Below are 17500 nucleotides of genomic sequence, written 5' to 3' on the forward strand. Positions count from 1 at the left end.
CTCAACTTCCTTAGGGCCACGCGTGTCCATCTGCTCGTTTGTAGCGCACCATAAAGGGCAGGGGGCCTTAAGTTGATTGTGTGTATGTGTGGGTTCTCTGGCCACCCCCACGGAGCAGTAATTCGCGTATATTTTCATTCCATCGCACTAGCGTTCGATGGTGAAATGGCCGTACCATTACTAACGCTAGGAGCTGGACGTTCGCGTGGAACACAGCTGTAATAGACTAACTGCCTTTTGCTGGGTAGAACCCCTCCAAAAGCTGCTCTAGCAGAGTTTTCGGGGGGTTTTGTTTGATGAAACCGAACGCTCGCGATCACGGGAATGCAATTATGCACAACTTGTAGTCCGGATTTTGTTTGTTGGCGGATGGGTAATTTGTTTGTTGCTGCGCTGTTGTTGAAGCGCATGTTGCGCTACCAGTGGATGGTATCGGTTACATGAGTTAAATGTGAAATTATAATCACGCAACCATGTACTGGATGAACCCTTTTGGCACTTTGTAGTCCTTGCAGTGCTACCAGTGTATTCACACTTCCAAAGAGAGCCACGAAGGTGTTGACATGGATCGTAATCATTACGATACGAGTTCGCGATAAGAGATTGCTATTGATACAAAATCCCGATCGCATCAAACGGTAAATCCACTTGAGCGGCAGGTTAGGAAGTTGTTTAGCGCACGAGGCTCGATTCCCAATCTTGACAGTGGAGCAAATCAGTGGACACACATTTGTTTGTCCACCCTCCGTTCGGTTTTGGCACAACTTTTCCTCGAGCAAACATAAAAGGTTTGTTGTCCCGGGCGGACCGGACCGGCCTCGTCATCAATGCTATCAATGAGAGCCGTCCGAAAACATCTTTATTCTGCCGCCACCACCGAAAGAAGCGTCGAAGAGGCGAGCAAGCGAGCAAGAAAAACGATCAACCTTCGTCAACCGTATCGTGCCGAGGACGCGTGCGAAGGAGTGAGGTTCTAGAGTTCTGGTCGTCGCTTTCAAAAACGGGGCCCTCCCAGCACTCGGTGGGCATTTTGTTTGAACGTCAGCGAGCCCAAAAGCGCTCCCTCGAAAACTTTGCCACGACGCGCGCGCGCGCGAGGGTCTTCAACTCAAGCAGCAGCACCGCACGGAGACTGTTTTTATCTAAAATGCTTGACCGTTTGCCCCGAAATGGATGAATTCTGTTGGTCAGGGGCTGATGGAGGGAGATGTCAATGTGATGGGCCAGAGCAGAAGCAGCGGAATGCCCCATTTTGCCCCAGAAAGGGAGTCAAAGGTCAATAGTGCGATGCGGAGCGATTCCGTTTGCCCGGGAAACTCCGGGACTGAAATGATACCAGAACTGATATGTGTGGGTGCGTGTGTCTCTACGTATATATTTATTTTTTGGTCCCTCCTTTCGCTTTCGAACAATCCTTCCTGGTAGCAGAAGCAGCAGCAGCATGAGTTTTGAGCGGTATATTGGGGCCAGCAACCGACCAGCAACTTGGCGATGACAATAGACGTAGGGCTTGACCTCGACCAAAAAGACCTCCGAAACGCGGTCGAAAAGCTTTTTCATTTCGTTTGCTGGACTGGACCGCATGTTTGTTTAGGATGTTCGGAGCGCTCCAGCGAGCGGCAGGGCGAATATCAAATTAAAATGTTGTCCCAAGTTTATCTGGCTTCTGGTAGCCCCGAACCGAACCGAAAGGACCTCTCCTACTTCTCATCCTCCTTTCTCTTTCTCTGCCAGTGTGTTCGGTGCTTCAACGGAACGGGTTGGTACTCCTTCCCCCGGTGAGCCCATCCAATACAATATGATAATTTGTCGGTTGAATAAAACGCCAAAGCGCCAAAGAATAATTAAGAGATCCCTTATAATGGGAAAGAAGAATGCGGCAAAAGGCAAAAGGCGGGCCCTGCGTCGGCGCCGATGTCGGAATGTGTAATTTGAAACGTTACCAACGAAGCACAAGCGTCCCATTTCACTTCCAACAGTGAGATAGTTGACGAAACACTGTAGTGAGATGCTTCTGGTGTGGCATCGCACAGGAAGATGCACTATCGACCATCACCACTGGTACTAGGACGCCACCAGAGGAGGTGGAATAAAAAAGAAAAAGAAACCTAGCAAGAGGCACCGCCATCGGCCATCGTTAGTGGTACTGTAAACATCATTACAACTAGGGCACTGAAGTGTCTCTGTGAGCGCACTACCAGACCAGTCTATACGTCGCTATGTTGCGCCTTAGGATGAGGATGCAGAAAATGTCACCGAGAGTCCTGTGCGAGCGACCGAGCGCCCAAACGAGAAGCGAGACGATTTACAAGTCAAAGCCTAGGCGTCGTGCAAGGCTTGAGTTACGCCAGGATGGCATCTCGTGCCGGATGTTCGGTTGAATGAGCTGAAAGTGAAGGCGAGGGAGCAGCGAAAAAAGAAAAACATATGCACCGGAAGCAGGCAACCAAAGGAGGCAGGAACCAAACCTTACAAAACTCAAACTAAAGCGCACACAGACCGTGCACACAACACACATCGTGACACGATAACGGAGCTGCACTGAAGTATTGAAATTTATTCATAACATTAACTTTCAAGAAGCGACAACGACGGAGCAGCAGCACCACATTAGTGCAGTGGATCCAGCCTCGATGCTGTGATGCTGTCGTGAAAGTTATGCTGCCAATTCATGCTCCTGTACGCCAGGCAAACACACTAGCACACACCAGGAAACGGTCCTTGAAGAAGTCTTAACTCGGTCAACACTTGACGGGCGAATGTGACATCAGCGTCCATCCGTTCGTCGTCATCGTCGTCGTGGCCATCCTCTGATTTCCATCGGAAACGGTCACCATTTTCCTCCCCATGGTAGGGAAATGGGCCCCCGGGTCTCGCTTCGACGAAACAATCTCACCAACTTTTGATCACTCTACGCCGTTACATGCTGGCGTTTTATACTGTTGTTGGGACGTCGTAAGGTCACTTGGTCGACAGTTTGCTGAGTGAAGCACTCCTTCGCTCTACTGTAAAGTTGATAATTGGTTTTTCCCCTGGTGCATTTCGCATTTGACTCGCAGTCGCAGTTCGTGGAAAACCTCATTTTCTTTCGTTCGAACATTTTGCTTTTGATGTAGCAAGCACACGCGGAACACGATTGGCCGATCGCTTACACGTGAAAGTTTCGTTCTGACTAATTGATCAACGACTGCACCTTGTCTACAGTTCCTTGTTTTTGCCCTTTTTTCTCTTCAATTTCGATTTGAATCACCTCCTCTCAGCCCTTTGTTTCTCTCCCTCTTGAATGTGTTGCAAATTATGAAGCAAAAGAACCGACGCCATCAATTAACACCCGGCAACGAGCAGGGCGCCAATGCTGGATGCTCGCTGCTCGTGTGGTGAAAATGCAAATTTTCTGCAAAGCTCCCTGGTGTCTCGTAGCACACGCTACCGGTTCGATCAACCACAAGAACCACACGGAACGGCACACGATGGAACAGTGATAATTGCATTCTCTATTGCTTCATCATCATCGCAACGCCATCGCGGTCTCTTTGGAAAGAATGCAGCAACCGCCCCGTATGTGGCAAATCCAATCGAGGATTTGTTCCATCTCACTCCGCTTCTTTGCATGCGCCAATACGTGTGCAATTGATCGTCCCAGCCACTCGGAAAATGCGATGTGAGATGGGATTCTCTTTGCTTTGCCCCATGCGATGGCCAATCATCGTCCCAGGGCACCTCGAGGATTGTGCGGTAAAGTCACTGCGCTGCGCTACGCTGCGGTCATAGTGAACCGGAGCAGCAAAACAGTAAATTCCCGAATAACAACGAGCTCACTGGAGCATATGGACGGTGCTCAAAGGACGATCGCAATGAGATGGAAGTAGGGTGGATGCCCGAAAACCCGGGGTTCTTCATCAACAGATTTTCCCATCTTCCGTGTCCCTTTAGTGCACAATGAATAGAAGACCAGGAACCTGGATTGACCGGGGGGAGAAAAAAAATGAAGTAACCAGACCAGACGAATGCCCGTGGCAAATTCGATCTCGGCATTGTTTCTGCAGTTGGCTTGCAGACGAAAAAGCGCATCGGTCCGTACAGCCGTTGACGCAACACATTTAGCGGCCCTGGAGGAATGCCGATCGCATCGAAAATGCAACAAAGCAAACACAGCGCATCCCGGAATCGCACCGAAAAGGCCAGCGCTGCGTCTTCAGAAACGAGGGGATTCAACAAATGCGGCCAACCGAAAGGCTAACCAAATTTTCCGATTTTCACCAGCTCGCCGCCACGGCAGGCAGTGCGTCAGTGGCTGGGTTTTTTTGGGGGTTTTTTCTTTTGTTTTCCAACCTTTTCTTTTCGAATCCATTTCCTGGGAAGGTAGAGCACACACTGTTGCGAGGCAACGATCACGTAAGCGTTACACTCTTGGCCCACTCTGTTGTCCAGCCTTAAAGGAGGTAATGCAGCTACTGTGGTGGTTCTTTTTGCTTCCCTTCGACATTCACAATCCTCACCTTGAGCGTTCGGATTATCGGAGGTTGAGATTTGGAATTTTGGAAAACTACATCCCAACGTAACCGACGTTTTCACCTCGTTGCCGTCAGACAAAGAAAACACTGGTGAAAAAAAACACACATTTTCTATTCTCATCTTACTGCAGCTCTTCTTACGGTGCTCGCTGCTATCAGACACGCGCGTCCTTGTGACCTAGCTAGAGCGAGCTTAATGATAGGGATGAGAAATCCCCCGTGGGAATCGGGAAAGTAAACCGAGAAGCGAGCGAACGCGAGAGAGGGAGAGAGAACAATATGGTTGCGTTGGGATTTTGGAATTGGTGGAAAATGATCAAAATGCAGTACTGCTGCTGCTGCTGCTGCTGCCACTGCAGTGGTACGAAGGAGCGGTGAAGCAGCAGAAGCGAGCAATTCCCCCTTGGGATCCACAAACTAACGGTTCGGTCGCTCCTCGCAGGGACGTGCTTTCGCTGGTGGAAAGGGAAATGGGGCCCGGAGAAAAACCCGAAACATTGCAGTACATCACCGCAGACAGCCATTCTTCTTGCCGGGCATACGGTTCACGAACACCTAGAGGCGGGCGCAATGGGTGTGAGTTATGTGCCCCAGCATTTTTCCCCCAACTCCCTCCCTCCCTGCGCTGTCTCACTGTGTTTTGTGTTGCCTTTCCCTCGAGGGAACAGAGAGAGAGAGAGAGAGGAAGCGAGACGAATCACCACGTACCACCGATGCTTGCGATGCGAATGAATGCCCGTGTGCCCAAGTTGATTGGACTGGTTACTGGTGGTAGCGATATTGCATGCAGCACACATATACACCGGGTGGTGAGGGGTGGTAGGTGAGAAAATTCATTCCATGGAACAATAATTACGAAGTCCCCTATACCTGTGCTGCCACCTTTGCGCGCTCTCTCTCACTCTCTTGCTCATTCTCCAGCTCGAACTCTTATTGCACTGGGACCCGGGGACAGTTTTCCTCATTTTTCCGACAGATTTTTCGCGTACAACCCATGGTATGTGCGAACAGCAGCACCAGCACCAGTGAGTTGCGATGCGGATGCGAATGAAATGAAAAATTGTCATCGACCGATCGGCACCACAAATGAGCTCGCCGATCGCACTTCGCTACATCGCGAGTCGCATTGGTTTGCAATACTCAATTGGCGCAATCGGAATTAAAAGTGCCGGGCATGCAATTTTCCCTTTCACCAACGACACACACGAGACAGTAATGCGGTGCGTCAGCTGTGTGCATTTCGTGAGCCTCCTTTGCCCTTCAGTGATGATGATGAGAACTGGTTTGAAGTTAACGAAATGCGTGGCGGAAAATTACTTGCGTTGCGTTTTAATGTTGCGAAAAGCTGTCAGCAAACGCGAATACCGTTTGGATAGCATTTTTTTCCGCGAAAATCAAAATGAAAAACTCGTCCCCGAATCACCCCCGGGGGTTCAGCTTCCTGACACAAAGGTGCGCGTGACACATATCATCGTACAATGATAATGTGCGCTGAGTAAACCGCTTAGGGAGTACATGGGAAGTGATTAAAAATTCACTTCTCGCCGAGCATCACCGAGGTGAAGGAACAGAGAAATACGAGCTATTTAAAATAGGGATCCTGTGAATCCCTCATCGAGAAGTGATACTCGTTGAAGTGGATAATTAAAATGCATATTTCCAAGCGATTACTCTTATTTACTCGGAACCATCTGCTCGCTATTGACAATCTAACAAGGGAGTTGCCCTGCACTCTGGATTTCAATTCCATTTAATTTCTTTAAATTGAAAACATGTTACACCAGGTATTAGAGAGTATTACGGACCCACTAGGGAATGTGATTTGAGCTCAGGGTTGACCAGCACCCACAGGATGTTTCGATTGAAGCTTGGTCAACAGCGGGAGCAGTTTTTGGGGGTGAGATGCGGTAGTGCGGTAGTCAACTTCCTGTGAAAAAAACTAGAAGACGACCGCTCGTTCGAGGGAATACGGGAACGGAAATGAGACTGCAAGTGTGCTCGGTTGCCGGGGATTGGACCGGAAATGAAATACTCCAAATCCCCATCGCCACTCTACAGCTCACGATTACTGCCGCACACATACACACCCACGCCTGATTTGAAGGATTTGAATGTGAGTTTTGAAATTACCTTGACGGATGCTGTCACCGTGGATGTTTCGCTGAAGTACAGCTGATGACCGGATGCCTTCCCGCACCAGGAACCACCGGTGAACGGACGTCCCAGCTCGCTGAGCTGCACGTAGAAAACGGGGCAGTAGTAGTAGTAGTAGGCGCGGAAGAAAAGAGAGAGAAAAGAATGTAACGGATTAGACATACGATTCGAAGGTAACTAGATTGTGCTCTTTACTGAGCTGGCACGAAAAGAGGACGCTAGGAAAAGAGCTAGTTTTGGGTCAAGAGCCCAGGGTAAGAACCCGGGAACTTCCTCAAGTAAGGGTAAACATGGCCGAGGACATTGATTGATGCATGGGGACGCCGGGATTCGGGAGAATTTATTTCGTTAGGGTTTTCGAAGAAAAAAAAGGGCTCGAGGCTGACGCGTACCGCCTCCCAGATCAGTCACATGGCGTTGAGTGACAGGACGGTACGCCTACGGTACGCCATCATCATCCTCCCGCAAACGTTAGGCCCGTATCCTTTCGTTTGTGCGCGAGCGATCGAACAGTGGATATCGATGAAAAACAGACGAATTGGCACAACAATAATGGAGCAAAAAAAATGGAGAAAAAGCAATGGAAGGATCGCCGGCAAGCGATGAATGTAAATGCGGGTCTAATGAAGGGTAGCAGCCGCTCATATAGAGCCCGATCGAACTGGGCCACGGGAGGCAATAAAACATGTGCTGCATAAATGATGCTGCTCATGCGCTCGTACTCATTCCTGGCACGGCTAGATGGTTGTTGAGGCTCGCAAATTTGTGATAAGTTAAATTAAATAAAAAAGGGCTTTCCATCTCTGTGTGACCTCAATCAAAATCATTATCGGTTCGCAAATAGAGCGTCTGGACTGGATCTAAAAGCTTCATCATTTTTAAAACCGATTCTCTCCCCGGCATGAATATTTAACAAAAGACGAGCGTGCGAGCAGCGAATGCAGATAGCATTTGCTGAAACTCATCCATTATTGAGGGCATGTCGGGGCGCGCCGTGCTGTTTGCAAAGTAATGTTAGTCTTTGGGCCGAGCCCGTAATGTGGTAATGGACTCGGTGAACGCACACTAGTATGCAACTGCTAAGCTCATTGCCTCAACAAATCATTCACGCTGCTCTGGTTGGCATCATTATCGCTTGCCTTGCTGGTCCGATTGGTACCGAATCTCAGGTTCAGAATGGCACAACTTCACCGACCGTAACTACATCGTCATTATGGACCGGCAGACAAGCACTGCGTTTGCAGATCGGCCAATTGTGCCAACAACTTTATCCTGAGAAGTCGCTGCCGACAACGATGACGACTGCAGTAGCAGCAGCAGCAGCACCGGCAGCATTAGCAGAAACAGGAAGAGAGCGAGAGAGCTCGCTGTGCAAACAACTCGGCGGCTCGTCGGCGATAAGAGAGTCTAGGCACCAGGCGGCACCAGGCACAGACACATTCGCACTAAACAAACACCCGAAACGTTAAGCCCATCCTCGTCGAACTGGCCCGGGCCGGCCAGTGCCTTAGAATCACGGCTCCGAGAAGAGATTAGGTTGCATTGGCTGCGTCGGTTCCGGGATCCTCTACTCTACGTAGTACCTAGTAACGTAGAGTGAAGTGATTCGTAGGAAAAGGGCAAAAGTTTGCTCCACTTGGCACCGAAGCAGCAGCAGCACCACTAGGAAGCCAGAAGTTGAAGCGTTAACCTCTCCTCCCCAGTTAGACCAGTTTTGGCCAGCAAAGTTGCAGCGTGGATAGTTTTGTAAATCGTTACAAAACTGCCAAGCCAAGTGGTGGCAGTGGCGGCAAAGTTGCTCCACGATGCACCATGGACGGTGGCCTCTGACTTTCTCATTTGCTTTTCTCGGCGTCCAACGTCGTTCCTGCTCTGATGAAGCCGTAGCCGTAGCCGTGAGCCGCTGTGGTCAGTGCAGTGGCCACACGAACCAAACTGGTGCCAGGGGCAGTGAATGGGAAAAACGGATAAGGAATGAAGGAAGGACAGGGTTTGTTGACAGCTCGGTGTCAAAACTGTCTGGCATCATAACTTTCCTGCTAGCTTCGTGCACTGGCACTCCTGTTGCTAAAAAAGAAACGGAAAAGGTTTCCGGCGATATCGCCCAAAATGGCCGCTGGTGCTTACCTGCATGAATCCTTCGGGGCAACCGGGTAGATCGCCACCGAGCGTGAGGCTTGCATCGCTCGAGTCCATGTCCGGATCGATGAGCCCTTCGTCGAACCGGCCGACGGTGAATTTGTCGAATATGATCTGCAACAACAAGCAATGCGCAGCGAGAGAGAGAGAAAGAATACATTGAATTAATGCACAACACAAAACAATGGCTTGAAGTTGAAGAAATGAATTCATGAGATCCAGCAGAGTTCCAAGCAAGACACCGCAGCCAGCAGACAAAAAGGGAAGGTAAGGGTGGTTGCGCGCGTTGCCTTTTGTTGGTGAACCGAATTTGCCATTCCGTTTGATGTTGTTGGCTGGGATTGGAGGGCACACACCGGAGGAGAAGGCTTAACCACCACCCTGTCCTTCCGCCCATCACCTGTGCTCACACATGGCCGTGAGTCAATTTCATTTGTGAGCGTTGTTGTGTCTTTGTTGTGTCTGTGCCTCGAGCGCCAGGTAGGAAGGACGCCCTCTCTGGTCTCTGGTTCGCTTAAGTAACTGTGTCTGTGTCCCCTGTGGGCCAGAACCTTCTTCTTCTTCTTTTCCATTTCACAGATGGGGTTTGTCCTGCCGCTGGTGGTGACTGGGCGCTCGTTTGAAAAGCTATCTAACCAACCCAGAAGAAAGGGTGTGCAGAAGGGGGTGTCTGCGAGGGGTGTGCTCCTCCACACGTTGTGAATCGTTTAATTTCTGCCTCGTGCGTACGGGCGTGTATGTGCGTGCCCTTGTGCGTGCTATCTTAAAAGGATCTTCAATCAAAGGCAGATAAAACCAACCCATCCTCCCTGTAGGGTTGGTGACAAGCCAGGAGGAGCACAAGATTGAAATATTAATCCAAACAAACCTGCTTTAGAGGAACCTGTCTCTCTTTCTTTCTCTCTCACTCACTCTCTCTCTATCTCTGTTTAGCCAGTTGTGTCGCCAGCGAGGCTCATCAGGGGCTTATCACTGATCAACTGCTCTCCTTCCTTCCATACTCACCATACACTCCAGCACGTCGTGGTGTTAGTATAATGCTTTTTGTTTTTTTCCTTTTTCAAATGATAATAGATAATTTAACAAAAAGCATAGCTCGCGCTTCTTCCACCTAAAGCTCTTCTACACCCCCCTTCTGCTTGCGAACTGCTTGACGCCATTATCCTGTCCGGGGCTTTTTGTTTGTTCTCGTCGGTAAAAAGTGAAAAAACACAAACAATCACCAACCGATTCTATAGTGCTGCTCGCTGGGAAAGAGAAAACCAAACCGAATGAATGCCATCGAGAAACAATAAATGCTATCTCGGTTACTGCGCAGCTTTGTTTTGAGAAAGCGATCGTTCAGTGGCGACCATTTGCTGTTGTGGGTCCAGTAACGTGGTCAGCAATCATCTGATATGTGGCCCCGTTTCTCGCTTTCTCTTCATTCCCGACACAGGTTCACTTTGGCAGGAAGTGAACGCTTTTCCGTACCGAAAGGAAGCTTTTCACCTTGAAGCACGGTGGGACTGTCAGGATAACCATTATCAAACCACCACCAGCAGCATCGTCAGATGAAAAAGCATCCTATTCTCGCTGCTAAACCGTAAGAAACGGGCCCCGTGTACAGATGGTGATGGTCTCAGGGTCAGCTGTCGTGCGGGGTACGTTCCGGAAGTGTCATCCGGGAGGCGATAGAAACGTTCTCTGTGTGTCTCTGTGGCTTCACTGTAACCAGCCAGCCGGATGTGGTCGTGGTGGTCAAAGGAGGCCACAGAACGATATAAAACTGTCAGCTGAATGAGGGAACAAAGTCGCCGTTGGATAGGTCGGTGCCGAGTCTCGTTCTTTCTTTGCCTCACTAACACCGATCCCGGAGAGTGAGGAGAGCTAGTGAGAAACGCTAAAATGGACACACGAGACTCTAGAATGTCCTCCGTGGCCGACAAGATGAAGCTCCACCTCCACTCGTTCCTTGCGTTTTTCTCGCATTCAGTTGCCCTTCGCTCAGTTACGGCATCATCATTAACTTCGTCTTTGCGAAACGGGCAAGAACGCAAGAAAAAGGGACAAATCGGACAAAGCGCTCGCATACACAAACACACACAAAGACGAATGAAACCATCGAACCAACACAAAACCAGGAACTAATTTATTCGCATCCTTAATACCGGCATCAATGACGATTCCTGGCCATTCTTATGCCAGCGTGCCAGAGGTTCAAGGATACGGCGGGCATCGGTAGAGAACTTGGTCCCGCTTTGGTCCCTGGGTTTCTGCAGCATCTGCGCAACGGTTCCCACGGGGTTCTCATTTCTTAAGGTGTCAACGGTGTATATTCATCACACCGAAGCCCGCATAGGACCCCCGTGGGGGGACTTCCAGTGAAAGAATGATAAAGAAAGTTGATTAGTGAAAGGAGGAGGAAGAAGCAAGGTGCTGGTGTGTATGCGCTGAAAAGCACGGAATTGTTAAGGAATCCCTTCTGCCGCCTTTCCTTAATCCTGCCAGGCGTTCGCCCCTTTTCGGGGTGTTTGTTGTTTGTATTGTTTTCGGCTTTCCTCCGAGCACGCACACTCACCGCGGGCAATGCCATTGTTTCGCCGGCATAGCACGTGCCACGTTCGTGAGAACAATCATTATAGAAGGACAACGGCACCACCGCACACTCACCGGACGTGGCGTTGGTCGTATTACGTCACTCGTCACATTCTACATGTTAGGTGAAAAGGTGGCCACCACCAAGGTTTTGCGGTGAAACACCAAAACGATCCGAACGCACATTCAGCAGGTTCGTCAGCAGTTCGTTAGCGTTACGTCAGAATTACGGACGACGAGCGGGGAAAGGGAAAAGGGAAAAAGGGCAGCAAACATTCTTGAGAAGAATGGACCAAAAGACAAAAATGCTGCGGCAAAAGAGACCGAGACCGGGCCTTAGAACAAACAGAACAGCGGTTGCATTGCGGCCACACGAACCACTTCGTCCTTTTCCCTCCCACAGAAAAAAAAACAATGGCAAAATGGGAACAGCAGCGGTGGTGATGGAGGCGCCTTCCATGGAGTACAATCGTAGAAACAACAAAAGAAGAGGAAAACCAGACCCCAGTGCTGCCCCTCCCCCTGGGTTCTCAAGTACCAGGAAACGTCGGAGATGATGCGCAACACACTCACAGACACACGGATATCACGTCGTCGTCCTCTTGAACCGTACGGGCATTAATAATAACGCCCAATGCCGCCAAGTTGTAATCGCAATCGCTAGAATTACAACCACTATCACACTGACCGACCCGTTCAATTCCGTTTCCTTTCTCCAACTCCTTTTCCCTTCTCGTGGCCATTGACCGTGGCCATTCCGGGCGTTTAGTCCACGACCATCGGTCCGTCCGTCCGTCCGTCCGGTTCGAGGCAGGAGGCATATAATTAATTAAACGCAAAGAAGCGAAAGTGTTTGCTCGCGTGCCAACGCAACCGACGGCCACGGCCACGAAGACGCCGCTCAAGACGAAGGACCGGGCCGAGGGAGGTCACGTTCTGCTGTCAGCAGGGTTAAAGCGGGTGTTTAGCACGACGCATGGTCGGGGATAAAGGGAGAAAGGGACCTGTGTCAGAGGCCGAAAGTGACTCTGATTAATGAGCGAACTAGCTGCAAACTCCATCCCAGGCCAATCAGGCGGTCGATCCGATTCGACGACGCCAACGACGCCAACGACGGCGACGACGAGGAGTCCTTCAAGTCTGAGAACGACCTTCGCATAGTTGCCGATGATGTAACAGACGAACACATTCCTGGCACACCGAGGGGGTCCTGGCAGCGCTCCAGTGTGTAAATAACTCCGGGGCCAATGTCACCGATTGTTGATGTTTGTTGCCGTTGCCGGTGACATTGCGTGATAGTGTGTAAGTGTGCTGCCGCAGTAATTGTTGATTGGAACGATTCACTGGCTGGAGTTCGTTGCCTGGAGAGTCCACTCAACGACGCACGGAGGTCGAGAGCGAGAGAGGGAGAATGAGAGGCAGAGGTAAAGAAAATATTTATCACAGTGATATCCACTGATTGCGCCGTCGGTTGGTTGGCTGGCTTGAGGGGGGTGGCCAGTGCTGGTGGATGATGCTTAGCACTAATGAGCAGTGCACACGTTTCGCCAGCTAATTAGGTAAATTTAGATTAATACATCTATATGGCAGCTAATAATTTGCGTCCTCGTGGAGCTGGTTCACTGAGGCTCCCTGACGTTTCCTGTGTTCAGAGGTGCGAACGAACGAATGAAAATGCTCCCTTGCTTGACCTTGGTACGTGATTGATTGAAGCATCGAGGGGCAGTGATTTGGAATTAAAGCGCGATGTTCAGTCAGGTGGATTGCTCCAGAAATGGAATGACAAAACGATCAAAACAGGAAAATTAATAGATAGATTTAAGGGTCACTTGATTGTGTTACCCTTTTCATGTTTCGTGTAATGATCTATCTGTCTGAGACAATTCAGTTTAAAATTGGTTAAATTCTCATTTAGCGTACACTTGTTGAAATAATCTATACACAGGGTATGTCATCAGGGGGTACCCTATTTTAATGTTGAATAACTTTATCATTTTATAAGCCATTTTAGAAAATAAACCAGTTTTATTTAGGTTATTCTATGCCATTTATTGTGCCATACTCAAAATATGACATCGATCAAATGACCGCCTTCAGTCGGCATACAAAAATCAACCCTTTTTCGGGCATTTTGACATTTAGGGAATTATGTTGGTAATTTCTGCTCTAATATTTGCTTTAAGTTGTTTCATAGCCTTCAATTTGTTTGCAAAAACCTTATTTTTCAAACAGACCCACAGAAAAACGCCGTTACATGCGCCGTTACATGCGGCAAAGGAGGAAACCACAATTTATTCATCATCCATTGCACGATCCCAGTTTTCACTATTGACTGATTATTTTCAATGTAAAGGGTGACAATTTCAGTCCGCTCTTTTAACGTGAAGTGATGATTGAAGACTGAAGTTTCAGAAATTGTCCTATTTGTCAAAATCGGCTGAAATATGACAGAGTTTTTCAACTTTAAAATAGGATACTTCCTGATGGCGCACCCTGTATACTAAAATGAATTCATATCTGCTTGGATGTTCCTTATAGACTCCGAAACGACTGGAACTTTGGTATGGAAGGTTTTAGGGACCGGGGAGTGTTGGAATTGAAGATTGATGATACATCTGCAACCACAGTAGGGTTCAAAAACTCGAATGAAGAATCATTTTTTCAACGATTCAACATTCACCAAATAATGGAGTTTGGGTTCCGTGGGTCATTTACCAATTTAAATTACTATTAAAAAGCCCTCAAAGTACCGGATACCTGGCGCCTCCATCGGGTTCGGGTTTTGGCAACCGAGCAACATCATTCCGTATCTTCGGCGCGGCGACCAGTTTTAGAATTACATTAACCTCTCTGGCCACGAACACCGGTACCGGTTGGGCTTTGGTGGGAAAAAGCCAATTTAATAAAGTAATAGTCCTCAAAATTATGTGATGAAATGGTCCGCTGACTGGCTGTTACTTTCTTCTACAGCCCGTAAGCTAATGTGAGTTTGAGGCCCTTGATCTATTGTTCAGATCAAGCTGAACAGCAATAGTAATCAAGCATATATTCAGGTGAATACTTTTCTAATAAAGCAGGACAAATCAACAGTCAAGAGGCAAGCACGTTTTCATGTACGTTTCATGATGTTTGATGATATGGTTTTCAAATCAAACTCTTTTGTCAACTAGGTTTTTTTTCAATTATTCGAGTTGATCATTAGTTGCGTATGCTTCCTTCTTAATATGATATGATGCCTTATCGAAATGCACCTCGTAAATAAGTGAGTGGTCCACACCATTCAGCCGCTAAGCACTCGGATAGTCACTGACTGCATAGCTTCTGCAAAAGATTCTATTCCTCCGCTAAAAAATTGTGAATCCAATGCATACCCAATGGGTTGGCATGCAAAATGTCTAACACCTTCACTGAAATGCACCGATCAACACCAGAAACTATCCCAAGAATGCGCGACGAACACGCACCACACCGAACATTGATCGATCGCACAACTCACCAACCGAGCTATTTCATTAAGTGCGGCCACGGCCATAGTTCTCAACTCCGAACGTACAACGCGCGTTCCCCCTTCCCCCTCCCATTCCCCCCCCCCTCCTCGCACATCACACTGATTAGCAAGTGAAATGCTCCATTCATCGGTTCCGAAATTTACATTTCATTGCACGAACTGCCGAAAGTCCTCCTGATGAATCGATGTGCCGGCGTTCCAGGCCAACCGCGCTCAACGGTTCGTTTCGCATTCCGATAACGAGCGCTTCCTTCCTACCCGAGGGCATCAACCCCCCCCCCCCTCCCCCTTGATTCCTCTCACGATCGTTCATCATCAAACTGAAAGCGAATGCCGCTGCGGCGCTGCACCGGGCGGCGTCTTGTGCCCAAAACTTTGTGGCCCATCAACCAACAACCCACCCCCGGGCGAGGCGAAGAACAATCAACGACAAATATTCTCGCGTTTGCCATCCGAGGGAGGGGGACTCCCCCCCCCCCCCAACCGGTGCTCTAATCCCTCAACGGTGGACATGAAAGAAAGTTGAGGTCCTGGAAGCAACCAGGATCTCCTCCTCCCTGTCGTCCCTTTTGTCGAAAAGTCTGACTGCATTTAGAATTCGCATTTGCCGCAATGCTGAAAAGGGAGGGATTTTCCCATCAGCATCCCTGACCGGCCAGCCCACCACCAGCACCACCACCAACGTCTTTGCTCAGCGCTCTCGTGCTCTCGTCCTCATGGACAGCTCCTTCAGCTAACGCAAGGCCAAATCTTCATTACGGTTTGTGCCTCATCAGCCTGGCCACACATACACAAACACACACACACTGGCACAGACTCACAATGCCAGAGGAAAACCGCTTTCATCTGCTGTTTGTTTAACGCTGGGCCGGATCTTTTCCTTCGGCGTTGCGCTCCTCTTGCGGAACCGGGCACTTTCGCCCACTGTTCGCATGTTCGCCTCGCTGGTGAAATACCAAAAAAGGGAGGAAGAAAGAAGGCACACACGCAAGGCCCGGAAGTAAAAGCAATCTTCCGGCAACGGCTCGTGTTCGCTCGCTCGCTCACACTCCAGAGCAACGAGTCACTCCAAGAAGTCAGCGCTCACTAGAGCTCACCGGCGTGGCGAGAGAGTTTGTGTCAGGGATAAAAGGGAAGCTTTCCAGCTTTTCCAGGCCCAGCTCAATGTGAATCTTGCGACCTACTGCCGATATCGTTATTAGTTTCGAATCAATCTTACTTCGCGTGGAGCCGAAGGCCTCCATTCGGTTCGGGGACATGGTGGAGCTCGCGCGGTACCATAATCTTCAATCGACGCCAAAGCTGCTTTCTCGTTTAAACGCTTTCATTTCATTTCGCTTCGCAGCAGTGAAGCAGTAGAGTGAGGAGCGCAAATCAATTACAGCTTCAAAATGATGAACCGTTGAAAGCCCACGTAGCAAACACGAAAGAACTGGAGCGTCTCAAGGACGGCTAACATTTTCTGGTTCAACTTGGAGCATGTTTAAGGTTTAAGAGTCATTTTGAAAAAGAAATGTGTTTTAGTGTCGTATGCGCTTGTTGTTGCCTCTTTGCTGGTGTATGGTTACGCTTTGGAAGGCTGCTCGCGATCTCGTCCACCCAGGGGACGGGAGTCACTTACCTGTACAATGTCGCCCTGCTCGTGACCGGAAGCGGTAAACGTCAGGTGGCAGAGAAACGGTAACCGGTTCCATTGTGGCGGTGGCACCGTTAGCGTGTACGTACGCCCGATGTCCCCGTAGTACGTCCGGTTGCAAACTGTAAGCATAAATCGTTGAGAAAAGAAACGAAACGAGAGAGTGAGAGGCGGTTATTTAAACCTTCAGAGAAAATGGTGAACAAAAACGAAGCAAACAAAACGATTTTTTAAACAAAACTAACGGTGGTCGGGTTCCTTGGGGTGAGATTCAAAGGTCACTGCGCTAGTTAGTAACTGGTTGCTGACGATTTCGAGCGAAGCCAATGGGGACACAACATTTAATTTAATTTCGTAAAATAAATTGCACAGAGAGAGGGCGTAACGGAGCGGCGCCTTAGAGGTGACCAAAGTAGTTCACCGGTTATACCACCGGCCGGCCCTGAACAGGACCGAAAGGGAGCATAACTTTTTCCTTGGAGGTGTAAATTAATTAATGACCTTCGAGGCAAACGGCACCAGCTGCCAGCTAGCACTGCCCGGTGTGCTTGGTACGTTATTTTGTGTTACCTTTTCTTCGAACGATAGTTTTGCATCGTTGTATGCATTTCTGTCGTTGGTTTAATCGCAAGCATGATTTGAAATGTATGGAATGGAGGAGCTTAATGTTGGTTAGCTTCTAAAAGATACTTTGGAATCTAAACTCCATTCAAGAGGAATTTTATAAATGGAATAAAAAAAACCTTCTTAAAAAGGGGAAACATTACCTAACAGGAAAGGTGATTGAAACGATAATGTTGTTGCTTCTTTTTTGGAGGAAAATCTCAAACAAGAAATGTAATTTAACATAATAGAGCGATTGCGTAACCACATCATAATCCATGCACGGCATTCAAACCCACCCACCGTATCGGATCCGATGCGATCCAACGGAAGCGTGCACTCTTCTGCTTTCTGCTAGCTGCTACCACA

The 17500-nt window shown here is 48.9% G+C and overlaps 1 protein-coding gene across 2 annotated transcripts in view; it reads right to left on the bottom strand.

Annotated features, from left to right (window-relative positions):
• The window catches only part of LOC126575924 (uncharacterized), a 106906-nt gene that overhangs the window by 33975 nt on the left and 55431 nt on the right, over positions 1-17500 (bottom strand). For both annotated transcript variants that reach the window (XM_050236944.1, XM_050236945.1), the window contains 3 exons: positions 16514-16650; positions 8796-8921; positions 6645-6749 (listed from right to left, as the gene is read on the bottom strand). In XM_050236944.1, coding sequence (XP_050092901.1) covers positions 6645-6749; positions 8796-8921; positions 16514-16650 — 368 coding nt within the window. The remainder of the gene's footprint in view (positions 1-6644; positions 6750-8795; positions 8922-16513; positions 16651-17500) is intronic.

This window comes from Anopheles aquasalis, chromosome 3 (assembly GCF_943734665.1).
Source record: "Anopheles aquasalis chromosome 3, idAnoAquaMG_Q_19, whole genome shotgun sequence".
Lineage (NCBI taxonomy): Eukaryota > Metazoa > Arthropoda > Insecta > Diptera > Culicidae > Anopheles > Anopheles aquasalis.